Here is a 23,923-nt window from a genome sequence, read left to right as displayed (position 1 = left end):
TCAATTTCCTCAAAAGCCGACAGTGCGCCTTATAATCCGATGCGCCTTATATATGGACCAATATTGAGCCACAACAGGTCTAGCAACTACGGTAAGCAGCTGCCGACTTAATTTTCCCCCGTAGAAGAAGTGCACGGTGCATGCTGGGATAGTTGTCAGAACGCTGGTTTGTTAATAAAGTTTGATAATACATTTAAAGCCAGGGGGGGCGGAGGGGCGGGGCAGGGGAAGAGAGACAGAGACTGCGGCGGCAGCGTGTTGGTTGGTCTGTGTTACCCAGAAAGCAGTTGGGCACAATATCGCAACACCAACACCGTGAGTGAAACAACGGCTGGGGCAGGATGCTATATAAAGCACTCTGGGACCACTTCTTTACACATGTGGATGTGTAATGATAGAGTACGGAACAACCCAAACTGAAGCATCTGTTCTATGCACCTTATAATGCGGTGTGCCTTATATATATATTTTTTAAATAGGCCATTTAGGTGCGCCTTATAAATAAATAAATAATAAATACATTACAGTTGCATTAAAATAAATAAAACCCAGATGATCGGATTGTGTCCATGATACTTCTGTCTAATTAGAGGTATGTGCACAGAGTGCTGTGCCTAATTAAAATTCAGGATGCAAAGGGTAGTGTGCTGGGCAGGTCACAGTGCTCAGTAAAAAAAACAAATGCTACTGATAGGCTCATAAAATACTTATGTTGTTTCCTCTTCTATACCATGGCTGAAACTGATGGCAGAGATGCAGAAATCTCTAATATTTGTAAGGAAAATGAGCAGATTGTCTGAAAACATTGCATTCTACTCTTAAAACACTAAAAAACACTTAAAAAAAGAATGAGTTTTTGCAAAGTTGACATGATTCAGTGACATTCCGAAGTGTTGAATGAAATGTAAAATCTTAGAACCGTCTTCATTTAGTGGAAAAAGGACCTTAATACACCTGTGCTTGTCCTACATCAGGTATTTTTTTTWAAATTATGAAATAGGTCTGTTAGATCTGATTTTATGTTTCCTCTACAAATTAATTTCAAGCTTACTGTAGAATTACTTGCCGTAATGCTTTGTTGTTTAGCTATTCGTCTTAAATAAGTTTGTTTGAATTAATCACAATTGCAACTTAATCAAACATAATTGTGCACAAGTATGTATGCGTTCAATATTTGCACAATCTTTAGTTGTATATCATTTGCACAGTTACCACTTACAGCACATTTGGTATCTTTATGTGCATCATTCTCATTCAAACCTCATGATCAGAGTTATTAAATTAGACACAATGGCCCGACAACACATTTGTATTTAGAAATATCAGCAAATATGATCTAAATCTGAGTTACGTTTTAGTTTTACATGCCCCCCCAGCCTCATTTCTTTTTTGGCGTTGGTTTGGAATCAGCTTTGGATCCTGAGAGGCCGTTCTCAGTGTTGTCGATCCCTGAAGAAGAGACAAGGCACTCCTTACTGCGGGGGTGGGGGGGAGAGCAAAAAAGGAGGTCGCGTTAGAGCAGCAGAAGAAATCAATGCACCTCAAAGACAAACTTGCAGCTTTAAGAAAACAACGTCAGCATGTGTAAAGCTCAAACTGAAATGCCACCGAGCAGCGGCGGCGGTGTGTGATGAAACAATATGAAACATTTGCACTGTCGTTAGAAAATGCCAGGAACTGAAAACTCACTTTTTCTCCTCGAGTTTGGCAAGAACAAAGAGAGTGAAGTTCTTGAGCAACATGAAGGCCATCAGGAACGCGATGGCTCCACCGACAGCTGAGGCTATAATGATGGTCAGCGTGTTGTCCACCACCCTTACTGCAGACATTGAGCAACGGGGAAAGAAGTCGCTTAAAACATTTGACTTGATTATTTACATCTGTGTCACAACAAAGACATGCTCAAAAAAATGAAGAGGGGTGATTCAATCAGAATACCTTTTTTTTTAAATTTACATTGCTTAAAGTCTTGAACTCTTCTTGCTAACCATTTCAATTATATGTGTTTCTATTTCCTGTCTACCATAAACACAACTTATTATTATTTTCTCCAGCCTGATTCCATTTGTCATCGATGTGGCCCACTTTACTTTATCTCCAGATAATAAATGCATGTTCTGGTTTACTTTTACCTGAGTATGCATATTACTGARGCATCAACAGAGCCCAGGCGAGTTGCTCCATTTCTGTAAATTGKCCAATTTCAGGTTATTTTCTTGTGTTAARCTAAGTGTAGGTAACACTTAACAGTAACAGTCAAGACAAAYGGAGCAGCAGGATGGAAAACTAAAACTAAAATTGATAGATCTGGTAATATGTGGCTAAATTAGGCAGCAGTTAAAATGAATTAGCAGCCAGGAGACGTAAATAAAAGTTACACCCTTTACACTATTTAGTATCAATTACAAAAGCTCTGACAAAGAGAGTAGAAGTCGAGACGCTCAGAGTAACTTTAGGAGAGTTGCAGAGCTCTGATGATACAATCCATGAACAGGATAGCTGTTAATATGCATTTTAAGTAAGAGTAACAAGAAAAAAACATTATGTGAAAGAAATCCTGTTTTAATTTCACCACAAGCCATTTAGAGAACAGCAAACATACGGAATAAGGAGGCCCTCTGGTATAAATGTGGCCTGTGTTTAAATATTTTAACTTTAGATTGTGTTTTCTTACAGCCTCTGCATGAAATCGTTAATTACCAGGTAAAATATAGCAGAGTGTCTGCTATCCATCAGCAATGTGGAGCAACCTGGAGCCTTGCTCCAACTACAGGAATGTAAAGGTCAAGTTGAGGGCAAGGAAGGAAAAATGAATCACGTGACAAAACATTTGAAGAGTTAGCCATCCTGCAAAGAAGAGAGCCTCACTGCATGAGAGGAAAGCACATATAGGTTAAAAAATGTCCATGAAGCACATTGAAGTCTGAGGCTGCAGCAAAATGTAAAAAAAAATTTAGCAAGTATGAAGCTTTTCTAAATGACTGTATACCAGCAAAAAATGTTAAAGTCTTACATTCGTCCACAACAATAAGGTGGAAAACTGCACTGTGGTTCTTGTTCTTCTCTTTGGGATTGCGCCCGAAACACGTGTACAGGCCTCCGTCCTCGAAGGTGATGTTCCATATCAAGATGGAGATGTTGTTTTTGTGGTTCTTTCCGATAAACTCCACTCTCTCTCTGAACACTTTCACATCTGGCACCACGTCCTCTGTTGGTATCACAGCGTCACACACCTGATGGGACCAGCAAGCCGTCACTCGAGCAAACAAAAACTCAACCGTCGAGTTAGCACATGCTGAAAGGAAGTCCGAAGGATTTTACCTTTTGCATTGTGCCATTATCGTTGTATTGCCAGTTAAAATACAGGTCTTTGATGCCGATGCAGCTGGCATATGTGCAAGGCAGCATGACTGTGCTGCCGTTCACTGCTTCCAGGAAGGGAATTTTTCCCACTGACATCTCCAGGCCCTGAGCAGACCAAACACCTGGGACAGCAAAGAGATATTGGTGAGATAACGCGACGAAACATGCAAGACGTTTGGTCTTCAACAGCAACGCTGTCTGTGACCTTCAGAAAATGACCAAGGCAACTTTTGTTTGTGCCTACTAATTTTCTTTTTTTTTTAAAATTCATTGAACCATTTTGATAAAAATAATCTAGAAGTTTGAGCCACATTGTCACCAAATTTCCAGGGCTCATATGAAGAGACAAGCTTGTGAAGACTGCACTAAAGAATTAAAATAACAAATGTAAGACAGACTAAAACATTGTGACTCTGGTCAGTTAATAAAGTTGGTTCCTCACCAAAGCAAGTACTGATAACCTCACTATAAAAACAATATGCAGCATTCTTTTTAACTAAAGAATCTAAATGTAAAAAAAATTTTTTTTGTTCTTTGTATTGCTACGAACAACAAATTGTTGCAGTTTCATAATTCACTATGCCTATGCAATAAATAAGTCAATATTGCTTTGATAGCGCTCGCTGTAGATCCATCAAGGTGTTTCAAGTGTTATCGGTTGAAAATAGTGTTATTTTTGCTGAAAACATTGATTCCCATGGCAGCCAGGTGCTGTAGGACAAATCTAAAAAAAATAAATAAAAATCACAAGAGGTTCGGAGTGTAGAGCCGTGACCAACCCATAAAACCGAAGAGTTGCATTGTTACACCTGTACTAATATTTACAACTTTTACAACATCTTAAAGTGTGTCCTTTTAGTCAATGTTTGGACATGCGTTTGATTAAGATTGTTTGTCCTCTGACAAACTGCTGAAGGGAAGTTATTTTATAATCAAATGCAAAGTCTGTGTCTGACATTACTGTTAGAATTCATTCAGATTTTATTCTCGAACTACTTTCATTGCAATTCATGTCTGTGAAAGACACACTAATGAGGAAACATTTGATTTACAGAACTCCCTGTAGCATTCTGCTACTTTAACTTCTCCTATTCGCATTCATGAACTTGAAGGCTCAGTAACAGGACACCAGCATGTCCTTGCTGTGACATTACTGTCAATAAAGGATTCGGTCTGCTTGTGCTTGAAAGGTGTAACTCTACACTAGACATCATCAGGGTCAGGCAGCTCCAGGAAGTAGAAGTGATTTAATGCTGCCTTCATGAAAGTACAACAAATAATAATAATACGGAAACAGAAAACAGAACAAAAGTGACGTAAGGAGCAAGTTGTTTTTATTTCTTTCATATTCACATGGGTTCCACTTTAAGATTTAATTCCCAGCTCTGAACATGCAGCAGTGGGATCACAGACTGAACGTCTGAACCGGGGAGCAGCCACAACGTCCTCTGCACTGTTTCCAACCATCCTGACATTCTGCTCTGTGTTTCGTGTTCCCGTGTTACACAAACGGCACGGTCAAGGTCAGCACCAGGCAAACGCCACTGCAGCATATAGGAAAAGTACAGCTAAGGCAGCCAAAGGAAGTGGCTGGGAAGAACATCCTGTTATCAATTATCTTATTTAAATGCACCTGTGAAATCTTTTTTTTTTCAGTTATCTGTGTGACACATTAGTCTCAGTATTGTTGTCCACCATAAGCTGCAAAGTTTATAATACTGCCAATAATAAGGAAGCTGGCAAAAAAAAAAATCAGCAGCATACGCCCTGTCTTTTTTTGGGTCAGATTGTTCCTGTGCCTAAAGTCAGAGTTAGAACAAAAGAGAAAAATCTGGATGAATAGGAGAAAGGTTATGATAATGGATGTAGGAGGACATTTTTGCTGCTGCAGTGACAGTTTCTACTCCTCCATCAGCCTCTCTGCACTTCCTGGACTCCGAATTAACGAGGCCTTTTAAAATCAGCAGACTGCTGAGCTAGCATGCGCTCATGGTGCGCAAAATCATTTCATCTTTCACTTAGAGATGCTGGTTGTTCTGAAATACAAACTAATGAAGTTGTTGGGATCCGACGATGTTTTGAGTTTTGGTTATTTGGTTCTAGTTTCATTAACATTTTCTGTTCCTCAGCCTCTTTCTTTGATTGGATCTGTTTTATCTTAGTTCAGTTCATCCTCACAATATTTAAATCTTTCTCCTGCTGATGATCCTTGCTAGTTCCTCCTGTCAAATCTTGTCTAGTTATCTCTCTGCTTGCTTTTTGTTCCTGGTTTTTGTTCTGCTCTGGCTCCCTGTGCTTTCTGTAAGTTTTTAGTTTTATTATTAAAACATTCAATCCGTGCTCCCAGCTCCTGTCAGCATTTTGGTCCATCCACAAGCTCACAATTCATGACAGAAGTGGTGTTAGCCATRAAAAATCTTGCCAAATGAGGCTCCTGCCGCACTATTCAGACACGCTAAAAAGAAGAGACATATTTTATTTTCTGCTTTATCATTTACCTGTGATGTGATTATTTTGAAGCATGTCGGTCAGCTGAGGTTGTCGTAAATGTGCTAGATGAATATACTTTGACTTCGTCTTTGGCTGACAGTAAAACTAACAGCTTGATTTGTTTCCTGATTATTTCAGCTCATAATCCTCAGGCAGGAAGCTGATTCTTTAAAGACAATGCTTTCTCCTATAAATTATTAAATAATTTATAGGAGAAATGATTTAATCAATTTATCTCCCTGAGTTTATTTTTTCAGGTCTCCAAACATTGTCATTTTTCTTTCATCTTTGTCTTCTTAAATATACCAATACAAGCCAAAAAAAAGTGCTGCCCTAGTTTCTGGCCTATGTGATGAATATACTCATTTTTAAACATTCACTGGTAAATTAGGAGAAATTCAGGTTTCAAATGCAAAAGTGCAGCTTTTATTTTCCCTTAGATAAAAGGTCTAAAAAGCTTCACATTTAACAACACAGAATCCTGTAAAAACAACTTCCTTCTTTTACTGTTTTGTCACATCTAAAAATTTTTAATAATAATAAAAAAAAACATGGTAACACTTTATTTGAAGGGGTGTGCATGAGACTGACATGACACTGTCAAAAACATGACATAACACCTGTCATGAACATAAAGAAGTCTTTATGAATGTTTATGACAGTTGTCATGAAGTGTCATTTGGTAAATAATGACACTTTTAATGCAAAGTTGCTCTAAAAGTTGCATTGAAAGTTCGTTAAAAATGCCAACTTTGGATTAAATTATCATAATTTGCAAACACAATGAATATCCAAATAAAGATCTAACTTTGTTGTGCTACTTATCCACCTGCATGTGGTGCACAGTTTTTTTTGTTATTGTTGCAGGTGGCCTGTAAAAAATAACTCCTGCTTGTTGTCATATAATAGAGTAACAAAAAGTCCCTTACTCATCTCCAATTAAATTAACTGAACTGAAAGTACTGGACGACATAATTACAGGCTGTTTTATTAGTGATTCATGTCTGCAGTTCAGGAGGCTTAGAGAGGATTTTCAAGATAATGTGTGCAAAGGTGGGTCGGGTAAACCGCCCGTTAGCATTTCTTTAAATGACCTGGTTAAAAAGAATATATCCATCTCCAGACTATAATGCAACTGTAATGCAGACATGTATAAGAAAGGATCTGACCTATATGCGAAATTCCCTGCAACAACAAAACGTCGACATCCTCTGCTGCAAAAATCAGAACAAACTGTGAGAGAGCAGGCCGGAGCGCATGATGCAGCCTTCCTATAGCAGCAGGATCACCTTACTTAGCTGAGATTGCCTTCTTTTTTATACAGAGTCACAAACTAAACCAGTAGGAACTGAATTAAATATAATACACCAAAGGCAACGTCTAAAGCATAAATGCTGATTTGACTCAAAACTGAAGATTTTGTTTTTGTAAAATGTTTAGGTATGCAGCAGCAGCATGTCTCGTGAAAATGCCTGTGGGTAATGTATAAAAGACCACTAGTAGCTTCAATGCCTCATTATTATCACTATAACATTGTGTCTTCTAAGAATGACAAGTTGAGGCAAGAACTCTGAAGCATTAGGAGGTTATTTGAACATCAAAATGAGACGAAAACATAAATATGTAGTTAGCACATTGAATGAGCAGGCAAGAGATTAAAGACTGACTTTACCAAGCAGCAAAGTGAAGGCTGCATATGGAGAGCCCAGCTTGGAGCGTTCGACCCCAGTCCACCGGACTTCCATGGCAGCTGGTTCCAGCTCACTTTGGTACTGGAATCACTTCAGCCCAACTCTGTTTTCCAGATGTGTGGGATAAAATTTGGAGGCTGGAATCCTCGCCCCCCACCAAAACAGGGCTGCTATAGTCTTGAAGTCTCTTGGAAACCTTCAAATGCACTCATGTGGAAAACGCTGCTGCAGTTTAGACGGGGGGCAGCAGAGAAAGAAGAGAAATAGGTGAGGAGATGTGGAAGAAATTAAAAAGACTCGTCAGTGCACTGTCAAAACTTTTTCTGCATCACAAAAACAATCAAAACGCTACTCAATAAAATAAAAGCTACTTAAAAAATTTAAATAAATAAATAAAAGAACATACAGTACAGTTGAATTTATTTATTTATTTTTTTGCCTACCTGCTCCTGTGGCCCGGCGGCTGGCTTCACAGCTGAGTCAGTGTGGGACGGGACGGAAGCAGAGCGGCAAACTCTCACTGCGCAGAGTCAGGGTTCACACAAGGAGAATCTGCCAGCCAGCACTTTCACTGCAGAGACAGCCACATTGCAGCGCCAGCCAGGAGGAGAGACAACCGGCTGGGAGACAGAGAGGGAGACGAGCAGGAAGGCAAACGGGCTACGCAGACACGCAGAGGGAACACAGTGTTTCAGCAGAACCCCAGCGAGCTGAATTCTTCCCAGGATCGTCCCTCCAGATGTTTCACAACTTTTCTCTCTTCTTTTTTTTTTGCTTTTTTTTTGCTTGTCATCTCTTGCTGGCTGCATGCCAGACCTCCTCACTTCTTTTCCCCCCACTTGGTCACCTGCCTCCACATCCTTCTCATAGTTCATTCCTCCCTCCCCATACCGCTCCCACCCACTGCCTCCAAACCCTCCTCCCCATTGTTAGGTTTGGGGTGTGTGTGCGTGTGTGTGCGTGTGCAGACTCAAGCACCCTTGGCTGAGCGTTGTGAAGATCAGAGGAAAGTTCTGCAGTGCTGGTTGAGGAGGGTGTGTAGTTCTGCTTCAGGGCTTGGGCTGGGACGCATCGCCATTCATAAATATGGAGGCTTTCATTCTTATTTTAGCTGGAGAGAATTACAGCAAAAGAGTAAAAACAGTAGATACTTAGTTTTCCCCCTTGCATGATACAGACTTTCTTTTTTTTTTTTGTATTCAGCATGAATAAAAATCCTAAAAGGATTTGTATACAAATCTTTTACCAAGGTCGTCTATATAATCTAAAAGAAAAGAGACATGAGGAGAGATTATAAAATTTTTCATTTCACGGCTAGGACAAAAGTCACCTGGTTTCTCCTGATTTCAAGGTTTTGCTGCCAGTCTGAGTCTCTTCTCTAACACCTCACAGTAAACTTTCCCAGGAAGGCTGAGAAATGTGACGCCCCGCTATGGAGCACACCTTCTCTTTAAAATGGCCTCCTAAAATTCCTGAATTGTAATTTCCAAAAATGTACAATATTCTTTGGTAATGTGAGAATTAAAGCTGCAGTATGAAACTTAAAAAAAAAAGTATTTTACATATTTGTATGGTATGTGACAGATAATCTATGACAAGATCAATCTCCTCCACCTCTTCCCTGAACTACTATTGCCATTTGAAAAAAGAACAGCTTCCGACAAAAAACAGCCAATCAGGGCCAGGAGGAGGGTTTTAGCGCTGTCAATCAACCTAATGTTTTTGCTGTTCAACGTGCAAATAGTGGAGAAACAGCCTATCGTTTATCGTTTATCTGACATCATCGGTGGTCATGCTAACTAGCTTGAGCGTTCACAACAAGCTCTGCTAGCTGCATCGCCGTAGAGCGCAAAAAGAGGATGAGCTGCGCCACACATGATTGTGATTGACAACGCTAGGACCCGCCTCTTGGCTCTGATTGACCTTCAAGTTAGTACTGGGAAAAAGCAGAGGATCTCAACTTTAAAAATACATATCTATGTCTCATATCATGCAATCACAACATAGTAACAGTTTCAATAAATATGTACAAAAAATATTTTTTTATAAACGTTACTGCAGCTTTAAATCCCCAAACAGCTAATTTTCCTCCAGAGTGAAAGAAACTGGTTGAGGGGGTTTGATGTGTTGAAGTGATTATCTTATTGTTCCGTTTCTCATCAGGAAACAAACATGATACGACTAGAAAGAGCGAGACTTGACTTGCCTGACAGTGTGGCAAAAAACAGTGGATGATTTTTGCTTTCAGCTTGATGAAAGAGTGTTTCATTATGCATCCTTATACTCAAAGATGAGGAAAAGAAGAACTCATTTGTAGCATTTGTTTTAATTATTTTAAATGAAATGCTGTAATGAAGAAGGCAGTCAGCTTGGTTAATTGTCATATACTCAGTGATTTTTATTCGGAGTAAATCTAAATTATTATTTTGAACAGATTTCTTGCTTAAGGTAAATCAGAATACATAATTTGGGGATAAGAATCATATAAGCCAATAATCCAGACTAATTTACATTTTCCAGAAATCCACAATGTGAAAAAATACATATGGTTGGTTGTTGTGCAAGGTAAAAAGAGGTAGGGAGTAGTGCAGTTTATTAGATGTTAAGTTAACATTGAGTCAGAGACAGTTTGGCCAGGATGCAGGCTCACCACTCTGCTCTGCTGGCCCCTCCACTGGAGTATCAATGCAGCAGCAGTGGGAACTCTTCCAAAACTGCAATAAGGGGAAAAAAAAAAGCTTTTTGCTGCAGAAAGACAGAGTGCTGCAGCAGACCCGACCGAACAGCTGCAGCATCTTGGTGGGGATGTCTGTTTGCACGCACACACACACACACACACACACACATACAAGCAGACAAGCTATATTGTGTACAGATGCTATGTTCATGTGTTCCTCATCGTAATTCAGTGGTGCCAGGAAGATGCATCCTCAGCTTTAAAAAGAACATAGGCACCTCTGGGATTACTGCAGCAAGATGCGTGCTGCCCGCTGCAGGAGACAAGGACACACATCTCAGGTGTTATTGTGCAGTAATGACGTCAAGTGAAAAAAAGAAAGAAAAAAAAACTTAGCTGTTCATAGGGAACAATTTAAGGACTATTTTGAAAATATTATCTTTTTTTATCCCTTTTACTACAAGTCATGTTAGTACATGAGAAACAAATTGATAAAACACTTTATTTTACATGCTCTCATTTACCCCCAAAATTTCCACTCCAAATTCTGTTCAAATAATAATTAAGAAATACTTTTGGCTTTTTGATGAGCTTGTGCACTCTATGGAACTACAATCGTGCCCTTAGAAAAATAAAAAAAAGCCAGTAGGCAGATATGAAAAACTAAACAATTAGAAATTAGAACTACTATAATTCCCCCCCCCCCCTACAACAAATTTTTGTATTTCAATGTAAATGTCTAGTTTTTCTTACAGCCCTCCAGTGATTGCATACTGTATTATTGCAAGATGAGGTCATCCAGGACTGACCCCTCCATGTTCTGACCGACTGTTCACAACATTATCCTTTGTTTATTTGTCTTTCAGAGGAAAGACAAAAAACTATTCATTGCTTTAAACAGAGAAGCGAAAAATAAAACAACTTTTAAAAATTACTATTACACACCAATTAATATGAACAACATAATTTAGCTTTTCAGATTTTAGCAACAGCTTAAATTGAGTCTCTGCTGCCATAGAAAGGTTTGTTGTCATATATGACACACAGCTCCACCCAACAGGGGGTGTTCGCAACCAAAACGACTAGAAAAACTGACTCCACTGCTCAAAAGGGAATTTCTTTAATCAAATGTTGCAAAAATACACAATTGACATTTCAGGACTTTGATGAAAAAAATAACAAAAACATTCACCTTATCAATACATACAAAACTATGAAATATAAAATTCCCTCATGCAACATAACTGCTCTGGTCAAAACCACGTCATTCACCTGTAAAGCTAATTCAATGTGACTTTTTTGCGAAACTTTGTTTTTAAAAAAAATCAACATACAAAACAACAATAACAACAAAAAACATTTACATCACTCATCTAAGAATGAGATGTTGGGAATTGCAGCAGCAGAAATATAGCAACACTGTTAAGGATTTGCTAGTATGGAGTCAAACTAAAAAAGCGACGTCCTTAAAAAATGTATAATAAAACCTAATTTGTTCAGCAATACAATTCATGTCCCTGCAATCAAGATTATTACTAAAAGAAACACAATTTTGAACACTTTTTTTAAACGTTAGAGTATTATTGTATTGTATACTTGAAAAAAGCAACAGGAGTTCTGTTGTTCTTGAAGAAGTTGTCTGCAACAGAAATGCACCAATCAAAGTTTTGTGTTGTCCGATTTCAGCTAAAAATTTGTAAAGCTGCAAATGCCAATTTTAGCTGATTCTAATTCTTATGAAATTTTTTCAACTGTGATGAAAGTCCTTAAAATATTTTTTAAACTCAGCAGTCTGTAATTATGATCTGGGGTGTAGGAGGTTTTACGCCATCAATTTAAGAAGACAGCCAGTGTTTTTGAAAACAGCAAAGTGATTATGGAGCTCAGCAATTAGCATAGTAGGCATTACTAACAGTAAACAACAGTCAATGTGCTTAAAATGATTATCCTAAACAAACCACAAACAACTCTGGTGGAAACTACACTTCCTCTTAAAAACCTGCCGTTGTTCAGCTCAAAGAAACTGAAAATAGCCAAGATTGAGTCTTCTTCCTTCATTAACAACTTCCACACTGAAAAGTGTTGCTAGCGTGACCTGGTATTGCTCAGGGAGATCAAGGAGCGTTCGCTGTCTGAAAAGGATTTAACATTCCAGTTTCCAAGCAGACAGTGACAAGTGACAAGTCTGAACCCGTCAAGCTGCCGTGTTTGTTTGGTCATTAATGCCTGGTTCAAAAAAGGTTGGAGTAGGATGCAGTTTAAAAGAAGCAAAATTTGCATGAGGCCGGCAGCACTCCTGCTGAAGTAAAGCTGGCTCACCAAAACTAAGTGTTTCCACAGAAAAAAGAAAGAAAAAGAAAAACATTTAACAAGACAGTATCTCTGGTTCTGTTGTATGCTTTTTCAATGCTTCTTCAAAGGTGACGTAAACTACCAACAGTGAATTGTGCAACACAAATATTTGAAGTTCTTCTACCAAAATAGGAATTTATCTAATCATCATCATCCCCACCAAGATTGTCATCGTTGTCGTCATCATCGTCGTCGTCGTCGTCATCATCATCATCATCATCAAGACCTTCTTCCTCCTCATCATCCCCGCTGCTTGACTCAGACTCCTCATCGTCTGAACGAACAGCTTCCTACTTCGTTTTCAGAGCTGTCAGGTGAACTGCCGCTGCAGGTGAACAGGCGTAACGGCAGCCAAACATATTCAGTCGCAAATAAAAAAAAAAAAAGCAAAAAAACACAACCAGCTGGTGAGACGGGACGATCAGTGCACAGTGGATGATGTGGTAAATGAACACATGGGACACGTTCCCCCTCAGAGAGTATATCCATCTCCAGCGTAACAGAAAAGGAAAGATACCAAAAGTGGTTACTTTGAGGTGAGGCAAGTCCAGAGAAGGAATGCAGTCCTGTTCATTGTTCCCATGGTTTTGGATTTGGGAAATGCCTCACCTCAACTCAAAGATTGGAACGTATTGTGGAGCAAAGGTCATCAGCGCACGGGCCACATGCTGTTAAACATTAGCCTCATGGGCTAATGGTATTAGCGCAAAAAAAAAAGAAAAGGAATTTGCCCCCCAAAATTTGAAAGTCATCTTGTAAGTGTAAAAAAATAAAAAATACCTTTGCTGCTCAGTAAGAAAGAATAGCAAAGATAGTAAGCCTTAATTCACAGCAGCTGGATCTCTTTAATATTCCTGTTAGGGGAATATGAAATGTAAAAGGCACCCAGGTCAGCGGTATAAAGGTATAAACTATTTTTTTTTAAGTAAAAAAATAAATAAAAAGGCCCATTTGTATGTCAGCACTGCTGTTGTCAATAAAGGTTAAAGTGAAGATCCACCCTGAAGACATGTATCCATATTTACATCCTCTATAATGTTTAAGAAAAACTTTTAAATGTTTTAAATCAAAAGAAACTTTTTGTGAAGTAGATAAAAATGTCCAGATTTTTCATCTAAGCAACATATTACACAGCACATTATCTCCCCAACCCTACAGTGGCCTCAGGAACCTGAAGTAATATCTGACTCTAGAGGAGCAAACATGACAGAAAAAAAAGGCCTTTCGTTAATTTCTTTCAGGAAAATGAAACCAAGCCCTCAGACTGACTCCATAGCAGTCCAGAGAAGAGGAGGCTGACAAGAGCTGTGGGTCTCTGGGGCCTCACCACACCGTTGGCTGTTTGTTTCTGTACTCCTCCACCCGCATCTCAATGTCCTTTTCCTTATTACGCTTCTTGTACATCCTCACAGCAACGAAGATGCCAAGAAAGACCAGGATGACGACGCAGGAGCCTCCGATAATGGCCACCAGCAAGCTGATCTCAGAGAGAGTTACTAGAAGCAAAACCACAGAGAATCACTTATGAGGCCTCAAGTCACAGTGCCTTGCAAAAGCATTCGCAGCACTTTAACAATTTGTCACATTACAACTACTAACCTAAAGGTAATTTGTTGAGATTTTTTGTCAGAGGCTAAGGGAGCCAACCAACTTCAATCCTCGAGAACCGTTTTCCCGGATGTGTTAGCCGTTACCCTGCTTTGACACACCTTGATTAAATGCTTGATTCTTTACTAGGCAGCTGCAGAGCTTCTTGTAACATTGAGTGGGGAAAATGCCCATTAGCTTGTGTTGAAGCAGGGACACAACTAGGACATACAGGAAACATGAACTAGAGGACTGGAGTTGGTCACAACCGTAGCAGACCAACACAAATCAATAAATAATTATGAAGCAGAAAGAAAAGAGTCATCAAGACGCATGCATAGTATGGCCTCACCTTTGTCGACGACTCTTAGGACGGTTTCGCCAATATTGGCGTGGACATCTGGAGGGTTGGCCACCTGACAGAAGTAGGTGCCGTTAAACCCAGGGTGAACGTTATTCAAGGTGATTGAGGCGTCTTTTCTCTTCATGTCTCCGGACCACTGCACATGCCCTTTGAAGAGCCCTTTGTCGATAGGATATGGAATTTCCTGATAGTAAAATATCTGGCAAAGACACACAAATGGTGAAAAAAAAGTGCAAGAATCCAAAAATAAAAATAAAAACATAGAAAGTAAAACTATGTAATTTTGACACAGCGAACACAAATATTCAAACCCCTAAGGCTTAGTGTCTTAATGACTTGGTTCCAATGACAAGTTGCCTTATAGAGAATAAAACATTTATGAAACATTACGTCAATCAAAAACAGAGGGCTTAGTCTGCACAGTGAAGAACTGGAAAGCAGAGGGTGCATATTTATCTGTTGCTGAGAAGAAGCAGCTTTTTGTCTAAAGAGTGCATATTTAGAAAAAGGACCAGAACTCTTCATAATGAACTAGAGGAGCCCAACTATATTTAATGTAGGTTTATTCCACATATTTGGCCAAAATGAAAGAAAAAAAAGTCACATTTCCTCTCAAGGATGTGAGATGATGTGACGACGTGGGACTGTTGGTCTTCCAAAGGCCCTTTGAACCCTGCTAAACCTGAAAGTAAGCAATCATTTTGTCTTTCAGATTAAGAAACACAACTTTTTCACTTGGTTACAAGAAAATACATGACTACACACAAAAGTTGAGCCTTTAAAAACTTTTCCGTGTAATGTGTAACAACGTGAAACCGTGGTATTTTTCATACCGTCCTGTTCTATAATTTATAACCCTGACAGTTAATAAGGTCAGAATAAGGTTTACTGGAACTTATGTCAGTAAAATCTACTTTTTTGAAAAAAAAAAAAGAAAAAGAAKCTTACTACTTACACGTTCAGGTCTATCTGCAGTGATGGACCGGAAGTCCCATGATACTGAAGCTGTCTGAAGCGACACCGGTTCCTTGGAGCTGAAGGTACACGTGAGCTTCACACTCGTTCCATTGATCGCTTCCACCTCGCTGGTAGTGAAAACTTCTATTCCCCAAACATGCTGCACCCCTGAAAAAAAGACATCAAAAAGTTAGAAGATTCTGCAAATCATTCATCATAACGTTGCGGTCTGAAAAAAGATGAAACATGTTTCATATTGATGGGCATCTGTGTGCAAGCTGCCATAAGTGCAATACAGAGATAGGCACCTGCGTCAAAGTCATTTAGGTACAGAAATTTGCTGACCCTGAGCCACAATTCAACATGTCACTAAAAGGTCATTTTTCCTTTTCCACTGTTGCTACACGCATGACCGTTATCAAAGATTCCTCCAAAAACAATGGCACAATTCAAACAAGTGTCACTACATCCTCGTCAAGGTGGARTAAATGACGTCAATCAGTGACTCAATGTAATCTGCTTGATTGAGTTAAAAAGAAAACCTTTAACCAATTTGTAATTTAATTGAAACTGACTGCACTGTTTGATATCTAGGACAGGATACTTGACTTTGAATTTTTGCAAAGTGTGTTGACGTAGCATGTGATGTGTTGCTTCTTCTCTACATGAATAAGGTGAAGTGAAGTGAATTAACACCAGTAGCACGTATAGTCATGAAAACTCAGTAGATTTGAACTGCAGTATAATAAATAACTTTTTTGGAAAAAAAAAAGCTACATGGCCTACATTAGTATTGTTATTTTGTCTGATTTAATTCAGTCACTAAAGGCTCTCAGGATGTTGCATCATCTGTTTTGTTTCCCTAAAACAGCAACAAATATTATTTTTTTCTCAACAGGAGTTTCAACAAACACACTTCTTGATACATTTAACTACAGTTAGCTGAATGTTTTAGGGTGGCGCAGTTTGCTGAAGTGCTAAGCTAAAGCTACTATGTTTAATCTCAGTTTTGATATGACTTGTTGATCATTCGGCTTGCAACATATTTCAGGGCAGTTCCCTGTGGGTCCGGACAGTGGCGCAACTACACATTATTCAGGTGGATGCAAAAACATAGATCGGCGCCCCCCCCGACCGAGGGAAGGAACGTCAGGGTGAAGGAGCGACGCTCACTCAGCCCCCCCCCCCGAGGCGACGATGCGTGAAGGGTAAAACTCGCTACATTTACCTCGTTATGTGCGCGAGGTGAAGGAGCGTAAGGCGCGCAGAASTGTAAGGGAAAACATCATCGGCGCGCCGCCCCCTCCAGACGGGGTTTTGGCGCCCCCTCTGGTGCTGCGCCCCTATGCGTTGCATACCCTGCATACCCACTTTTTGCGCCACTGGGTCCGGATAAAGAGCTCCAACATTTGGAATCGGAGCAGGACATCTCTAACTGAAACTTTCTATAAAATAAGATACTATTGTGAAGAAAATGGTAGAAGAAGTAAACAGATTTTTTTTTTATGATGCAGAAAGTTAAAGGTGATGGATGACATACCCTTGAAATTTTTGAAAGGATCGAGACAAATGTTAAAGGAGTGGACTTTCTTTTACAAGACGGTGGTCTGGCAGCAGATTAGATAAGCAAAGTAACTATGCTGTCGTTATTGCAGGAGACAGTTCAGAAGATACAACTTGACAGTCTCAGCTTGAGAATGTATGAAAAATGCAAATAAAAAAAATATATATATCAGATATCACCATTTTTTAAAATACCATTTTATTTTTCTTTGGAGATTGAATTACAAAAAACTCATACAACAAATTCTGAGAATAATGTTGAAATAGTGGCAGCTTAAAGTTGGTAAGAACGGCCCTAATTTATAGGGACAAACAAATTTAACTTTCACACAATACAACAGCATTGTTGCTTTCTGGGACAAAATACTACCTGAAGCAATTTATTTTCTTGGTCTTCAGGATGTTAAAAACATTTTTATGATTGATTAAGCCAAGCAAACAAAAGCTAGAGATTAAACTTCACTGTTACGCACCACTTTCCAATCCTTCTGAGACAAATCTCATTGCACTTAAACCCACATGCTTAAAGTGCGACGGCATTTTCTTGACAATCCAGCTTAACACAGACACCCCTTCTGTCTGAATAACTTGATTTTCCACTTTTAGGTATCTGTCCTCTTTTTGTTTGAAAAACTGTTATTTATTTTAGTGTCACATGGCAAGAGTTTACCTACTTCACACAGAAATGTAATATTAAAGCTACAGAAATGTAATATTAAAGCTGAATCTGGACACAGCAGCAATACTGAGGTTTTAGACAGCTAAAAAGCCCTCAGATTTTCAAATAAATGAAAGATTTATTTAATGCATCAAAATTAACAGGTTCCAGCATAATGTCCATTATTACATTAACCGATAGCAGGTTCTCTGATGTGTATTTGAGTGTAATTTAAAGCATAATTATTAGAGACCTGCTTCAATGCATAAATAGGGATAATGTTGTAATTCTTTCGTCTTCTGTTCGATTAAAAATAGCTTATTCTGCTGTATAATTTTTACTTTCATGGGTTTTTTTTCTATAAAAAAGTGTAAAAAAAAAGTGAAATGCAGAAATCTGTATTTACTAAGAAAATTGTGATTGGTGCATCTCTAATGTACAGCAGTTTGGACAAATGTTATAGCACAAATGTCTCTTCTCTTTAATCTTACTTTTGTTAGATGAAGACCTTTATATATTTTTTAATCAAATAAGAATTTGTCAAGAAGCCATGACCAATGTGCAGAACCTCCACAAATCCTACCTTTTTTATCCACTTTATGCGTGTCATTTTTGTATTATGAACATCACAAAACTATTATTCCTTGGTTCCAGTTTACAGTAATTCTAGTCATTTCAATTCCAGTGGTGTAGCAGCAGAGATGTGTTACAAAACAAACGCTGTGTTAGTCTCACAAAAGAATAACCTCTAGCAAAGCAGCGATAAATGAATTCGACGAATAAGCAGAATCAGAAATAGAAATGAAAACTATAAAAGCATTCCCCGAAGCCAGTAAAACATATGACTAAAACAAAGTGACCTCTGCGTCCAAGGTTTTAAAGTGCTATAACGCTGACAAGCGAGTGCAGTAGATTTTTAGATTCTTAAAACCACAGATTTCAAACACTGCAGAAGGTCTTACTACTGGGTTAGAGATACAGCTTTTCAGAAAATAAATTCAGTCAAAGAAAAATAAAACACTAAATTTACCCAGTCGGCTGCATAAATTTAGTCGACTTCATTATCAAAGCACAAAAACCATCAAACTCCCAACACAAGAGAATAATGCAGACAAGTGTCTTCTTGTCTGTTGGTTTCCATTACTTCCCTTTTTTCTTTTCACTAACATCATTTGATCATAATTATTTCAGAACATAAAGTAATATCTGAATGGAACGCACACTAATGTGACCTTTAGGTAGGGCAGCGAGTTTAAAACAAATAACAATTAGCAGCTGAAAAAAAAAGTCATACAGCAACACTTTCTCACCGTGAATTACTTTGTTAAAAATAAAACATACTCAAAAAAAAAAAAAGAAGATAAATCATAACATCACGCAGCATCAAGAAAATGACAAATCCAAACTTCAAAGATGCCGGGGGTCAGGCTGAGAGTCGCACTAACGTAGCCGTCATCACGTCTGTAGGATGAAAATCATTCCTTTCATTTGGACCTTCTAATTAAAACCACACGCAGATGCAAGTTTTCACAAAGTTTTCATAAAGGTATGAAGCAGCAAAACTTTTAAGAGCAAAAAAAGTTTCTTCAACCTGGCTAGTTTCTTTTTCTTTTTTTTTCCAGCGGTGGAGATTCTGATGGCTCAACCAAAACATATAGCAACAGTGTGGATTTCTGACCAAAAACACCCACTGAAATCAAATGCATGCATACTGTATAATATTAGTGTTTACAGGTGTAATACCCACCTACGCACCAAGCGGAGGTCAACATTGGAGAACTGTGTTAAATCATTAAACAAAGTTTTGGTTATCTGTGGATACCAGAAGCAGCTGGCTCGATAAAAACAAGGACAACGCTGGCTGTGCGATTGGCATGATCAGGTCCATGAATGTTGCAATGATTTAATCCACATTGAACAAGTATTACTTGTTTGGAATGGCTGCCTTTACGCTTTGCAAAAAAAAAACACTACTGTGCTGTTACCTAGACTTTAAAACTCACACCCTGCATGGTGGTGAAGAGACGATGTTTGTTCTTGTTATTTCAACCGCAGGGGACCTTGCAGTCACTGGCGGAGAAGATAAGACATTCTAGACTCAAATGTGAAGTGAGATATCTAGCACAAGCAATGGCGAGTCACCTTAATACAGAGTGCTGCTGTTTCTCATCTTAATAAAATACAAGAGAAAGAGTTTAAGTGTTCAGAACTTTCTTTTGCTTGGAGCATAAAGTAACATAGAAGTGCCTTCTGGCTCCTGCTGCTGAGCACTGCCAAACAGCTCGGTGAGACTTACTTTTCATTTGCTTGCACCAAAGATCTATTACCCCCAACTGGGTCAGGTAATAAAACAAAGATCAACGTGAATATGCAACTGGTTGTGAACCTCAAGAAGACCTCACACTCACAGTTTACCTTATTTAATGTTTGATGAATACCATTGGATTTTATTTTGTCCTGGCAGGTTTAACAATAAAATGAAATAAGAAGAATGCAACACTAAAAGCATGACTTTATGCACGTCTCTCTTTAAATTATGCCATAGCACTGGCTTTAAGAAAGTCTTATCAACATGCTATGACAAGTTTGTATACAGAAACTCTTCACATTTACTGAATATGAGATCACATGGAGGAAAAAAGTTTGCAACTACTCAAAATGACTCTGAATTAGCTGAAACTTTAGCATTACACAAGTAAATCAGAAAATGATTAAACGCGTTTTCCACAGGTTTTGAAAGGATTTTGAAACCCGGTGGAATAAATAAAGACAATTGCAAAGAACCGTGTGTTATGCATTTTCAATGGGAGTCAATGGTATAAACACATTCTGAAGTCACATTCAATGCTCTATTCGATTTAATTAATTTTTTATTATTTTTTTATTTTTCATTTCATGCCACTTGCGCAAACACAGACGCATTTATGCCAATAAACAAATAAAAAAAATAAATAAAATAGGCCCAGAGGAGGAGCTGGTCTAAAGGTTAGCGATTCAAATGATAATGAACGGTCGGTACAGATCTCCAAACAAGCTTTCCCCCTTTCAAAATCACAACTTATATCTATGAAACTCGAAAATGAAACACTCTTATTAGCCAGTTATTGAAGCACATGAGGACATAAAGGGATCGTTCCCTTTGACACAGACAGAGAAAAACACAGCGACCAACGTCCAGGAAGTTGCTCAAACTCACCTTGTATCACGAATCCTCCCAGAAAAACAAGAAGCCATAACCGATCCATGAGATAAAGTATGTATATTCCCTCAGATCCTGCTGTAATAGTCCTTTATCGGATGTATGGCGAAGGAAGACATGTATTCTATCGACCTCTCTCCTGGAGCTCAAACCACAAGAGAATAAAAGTGACTCATGCGCACAAAAGAGTGCACACCTGAGGGGCGTGACCTGTTGCGTAAGCACGCCTAAACAAACTGCCACCTTTAAAAACATCTTGGGTATATAGAACATTTGATTTGCGTCAAACTAAGGAACTCAAATAATTTAGCGTATGCCATCTAGTGGTCACTAACTAATAAAACGTTTGTTTAAGGTTAAATGTTGGCTTGTTTGAGGAAAATTTGATGCTAATCCAGATGTGTCTAATGATTCATTAACAATTTTAGCTCCTGTATGGCTTTGACGATATTCAGACTCTTTGCRGGTTTTCATATAATGTCAAGGTAAAACCACAAACCTCCCTGATTAATACTTTTCAGAACTTGGCATGTCCAAGTTTAAGATTTAGTAGTGGGATGCTCTTTTCCCTTTTATGTAACATCCAAACGCAATCCTGTTTTATAACGCAATGTTTTATATTGCGTTATAAAAATCCTGTTTTATAACGCAATCCTGCTTTAAGTTTCTCCACTACTTTAATCCAGACCTGTCTGTTGTGCTGTTTGGTCTGCATGGTGTGGTTTGGTTTGCTTACTGATAACTCCAACAAACAGGTTAGAGTTGAAATAAAGTAATTCAKAATTAGGAAAGGGACTATTTATTAATCAGACAGTCCATGTGAGCATCCTCCYCCTGCGGCAGCGTTTGTTATTGTCTCAGATGAATAGAAACTCCTTYCAGTGCTTTTTCCAGCTGCCTTTGTTTAAGTCCCAGCAGTGCCACCTTGTGGACTTAGTGAAGAACTGCTCCTGGACACATTCTGGCGAGGGGTCACACATTGATGCTTTTGGTTTTCTTGAGCTTAATGTCATGGACTGATGAGGAAAAATTCTCCTTTGGGATTTTCTGATGGAGAGCAGAAATTTGGGAATTTAAAGGAACATCTTATTTTTAAAATCTGTTTTTWAAGCATCATATTAAACATGAGCTCTGCATCATTAAATGTGTTTGCCATGCTGATTCAGTTCATTCCCCCAACAATTTATTATTGTTTTTTGCTACATTAATGCATATGATATTGTTTTATACATATACAGTATATTATGGCCAAATATACCGATACACTTTTATTTTAATAATGATTGATGGGAATTATTTAACTTGTGTGTTTATCTATTTATATTTTATCTATTTATATAAAGTCTTATTATAGTCTTATTAAAGTGATTTTGAGACTTTTTCTGTAATTTAAAACATACATGTAATTTAAATTTCAGATTGCATTTTATATAAACAAGCAGATACAATATTGTAATAGAATATKTTATATTTTAGGTGCTATAAGYAACAACCCAAAAATKTAATGTGTTGGAATACATGTGAGCTTCTTGAAACAACTCCCACAACTTTTACATTGTTAGATGTAAAGGTTGTGTGTTATGTTACTGGGATATTACAGATTTTTTTTACATACCCTACAAGTTTTGAGCTATGTAGGGTACATGCTTAAATAAAGATGMCAATAATTAAGCTCAGTGAAAAAGAAACTCAGTATCTCCTAATGGACTGCAGCAGGATGTTTATGGAAGCTAATGAACTTCACAATGGCCTTTAATTGGAAAATAAACTAATTAAAAAACTTATGAAGGAACACATGCCACCAAAACAAAAACAGGTCTTAACAACTAGCTCTCATTTGATTATTATTATTATTATTATTATTATTATTATTATTATTATTATTATTATAGTAGTAGTAGTAGTAGTAGTAGTAGTAGTAGTAGTAGTAGTAGTAGTAATAGTAGTAGTAGTAGTGGAAGAATGAGAGGGAGGAATAGGAATATCATTAGTATCAATAGTGTTACCCGTTGCTGGTGTTACTCTCCCATGCTCTTCATAAAAACGTTAKGTTTTTATCAACTGAAACTAAAATGCACATTTTTCTTGACTGTGGGTGCGCCCCATTTATCACYTGCTGATGGAATGGATGTACGGGGTGGGCGAGGTTTGCATGCTTCCAAGGAGATCCTGAAGAGTACCGACTAGAGAGGCGGGCACCCACTTCCATCATCTGACTGGTATAAACAGCTACTTAAAAAATAAAAATAAAGTCGATAAAATTACACAACTGATCAATAGAAACATTTCGTGTGCGTGAAATACTCGCAGTGGTTAATTTTTATTAGTCCAAATGTACATTGGACTAATGTTACAGCGGTTGATAACATGACCAAATCGCTATGACATATCGTCTATTTATGCCCTCGCTCCGCCGGGTAAAAGGTTTAGTCTYCGTTAAAGAGGTAATCTCCTCCCACACCGCCTGTTCCCTGGTGATCCGCCGGCTGACGTTAATGAATGCGCCCGATGAGCTGAGGCGAGATGGCAGGAAATACTTTTAGGATTTCATGACTAAACCAAACACGCTGTTTGGAGTCTAGCGTCAGCTAAAAACTAGTGTGATGTGTGGATAAATCCTAACGATGTTTTGGATCAGTTAACCCTGGCGGATTTTCCTGGGCTAGGCTAGCTAACTGTAGTGATTTATTCCCTTTTTCTGGCCTTACAGGCGAATGCGACGCGGTCTCAAATACACCTCGACGATTACTGCAAGGTAAATGTGTGGTTGCTAGGCTACCATCTATATATTCGCTTATTGCGATGAAAAGACTTTGACCTGCTGATGTGGTTTCCTGTGAAGCTCAGCTCGGGGAATCATTTTATCAGCTCTATGTTGGTTTTTTTCGACCGTTGCAGGTGCAGAGAGGAGCCGAGTTTCCCTGTAAAGATGTTTTCTACCAGCTAAAGCCATGCGCTTCTATACTGTGTTTTACGGCAACGGGATGTAAACTCGAGTATCTGAACTATTCATCTGATATAT

The 23,923-nt window shown here is 38.4% G+C and overlaps 3 protein-coding genes across 5 annotated transcripts in view; 1 reads left to right on the top strand and 2 right to left on the bottom strand.

The window, feature by feature from the left end:
* Window positions 1-484: 484 nt before the first annotated feature.
* On the bottom strand, window positions 485-8,403 carry scn4bb (sodium channel, voltage-gated, type IV, beta b). 2 transcript variants are annotated; one of them, XM_008427580.2, is made up of 6 exons: window positions 7,988-8,403; window positions 7,526-7,769; window positions 3,322-3,485; window positions 3,014-3,233; window positions 1,690-1,819; window positions 485-1,475 (listed from the first exon to the last, which is right to left on the bottom strand). In XM_008427580.2, exons 2-6 carry the CDS (start codon window positions 7,596-7,598, stop codon window positions 1,379-1,381), a joined length of 684 nt encoding a protein of 227 aa, XP_008425802.1. In that variant the 5' UTR covers window positions 7,599-7,769; window positions 7,988-8,403; the 3' UTR covers window positions 485-1,378. The 2 variants fall into 2 exon arrangements, with proteins under 2 accessions (XP_008425802.1, XP_008425803.1); XM_008427581.2 differs by having other exon boundaries at window positions 7,526-7,766.
* A 2,922-nt stretch (window positions 8,404-11,325) lies between these two features.
* LOC103475737 (myelin protein zero-like protein 2) lies at window positions 11,326-22,985 on the bottom strand. The gene is made up of 5 exons (XM_008427575.2): window positions 22,908-22,985; window positions 20,899-21,948; window positions 15,480-15,649; window positions 14,513-14,723; window positions 11,326-14,069 (listed from the first exon to the last, which is right to left on the bottom strand). Exons 2-5 carry the CDS (start codon window positions 20,945-20,947, stop codon window positions 13,897-13,899), a joined length of 603 nt encoding a protein of 200 aa, XP_008425797.1. The 5' UTR covers window positions 20,948-21,948; window positions 22,908-22,985; the 3' UTR covers window positions 11,326-13,896.
* A 435-nt stretch (window positions 22,986-23,420) lies between these two features.
* Window positions 23,421-23,923, top strand: part of pafah1b2 (platelet-activating factor acetylhydrolase 1b, catalytic subunit 2) — a 6,689-nt gene continuing 6,186 nt past the window's right edge. Inside the window, exon 1 of one of the 2 annotated variants that reach the window (XM_017308624.1) lies at window positions 23,421-23,656. The gene's annotated coding sequence lies outside the window, so the exon portion shown is untranslated. The remainder of the gene's footprint in view (window positions 23,657-23,923) is intronic. The other variant, XM_008427577.2, reaches the window with a different exon arrangement.

This window comes from Poecilia reticulata, linkage group LG14 (genome assembly GCF_000633615.1).
Source record: "Poecilia reticulata strain Guanapo linkage group LG14, Guppy_female_1.0+MT, whole genome shotgun sequence".
In the NCBI taxonomy this organism is placed as follows: Eukaryota; Metazoa; Chordata; class Actinopteri; order Cyprinodontiformes; family Poeciliidae; genus Poecilia; species Poecilia reticulata.
Note: the sequence above shows the minus strand (reverse complement) of the source record. Positions and strands in the feature narration are given on the sequence as shown.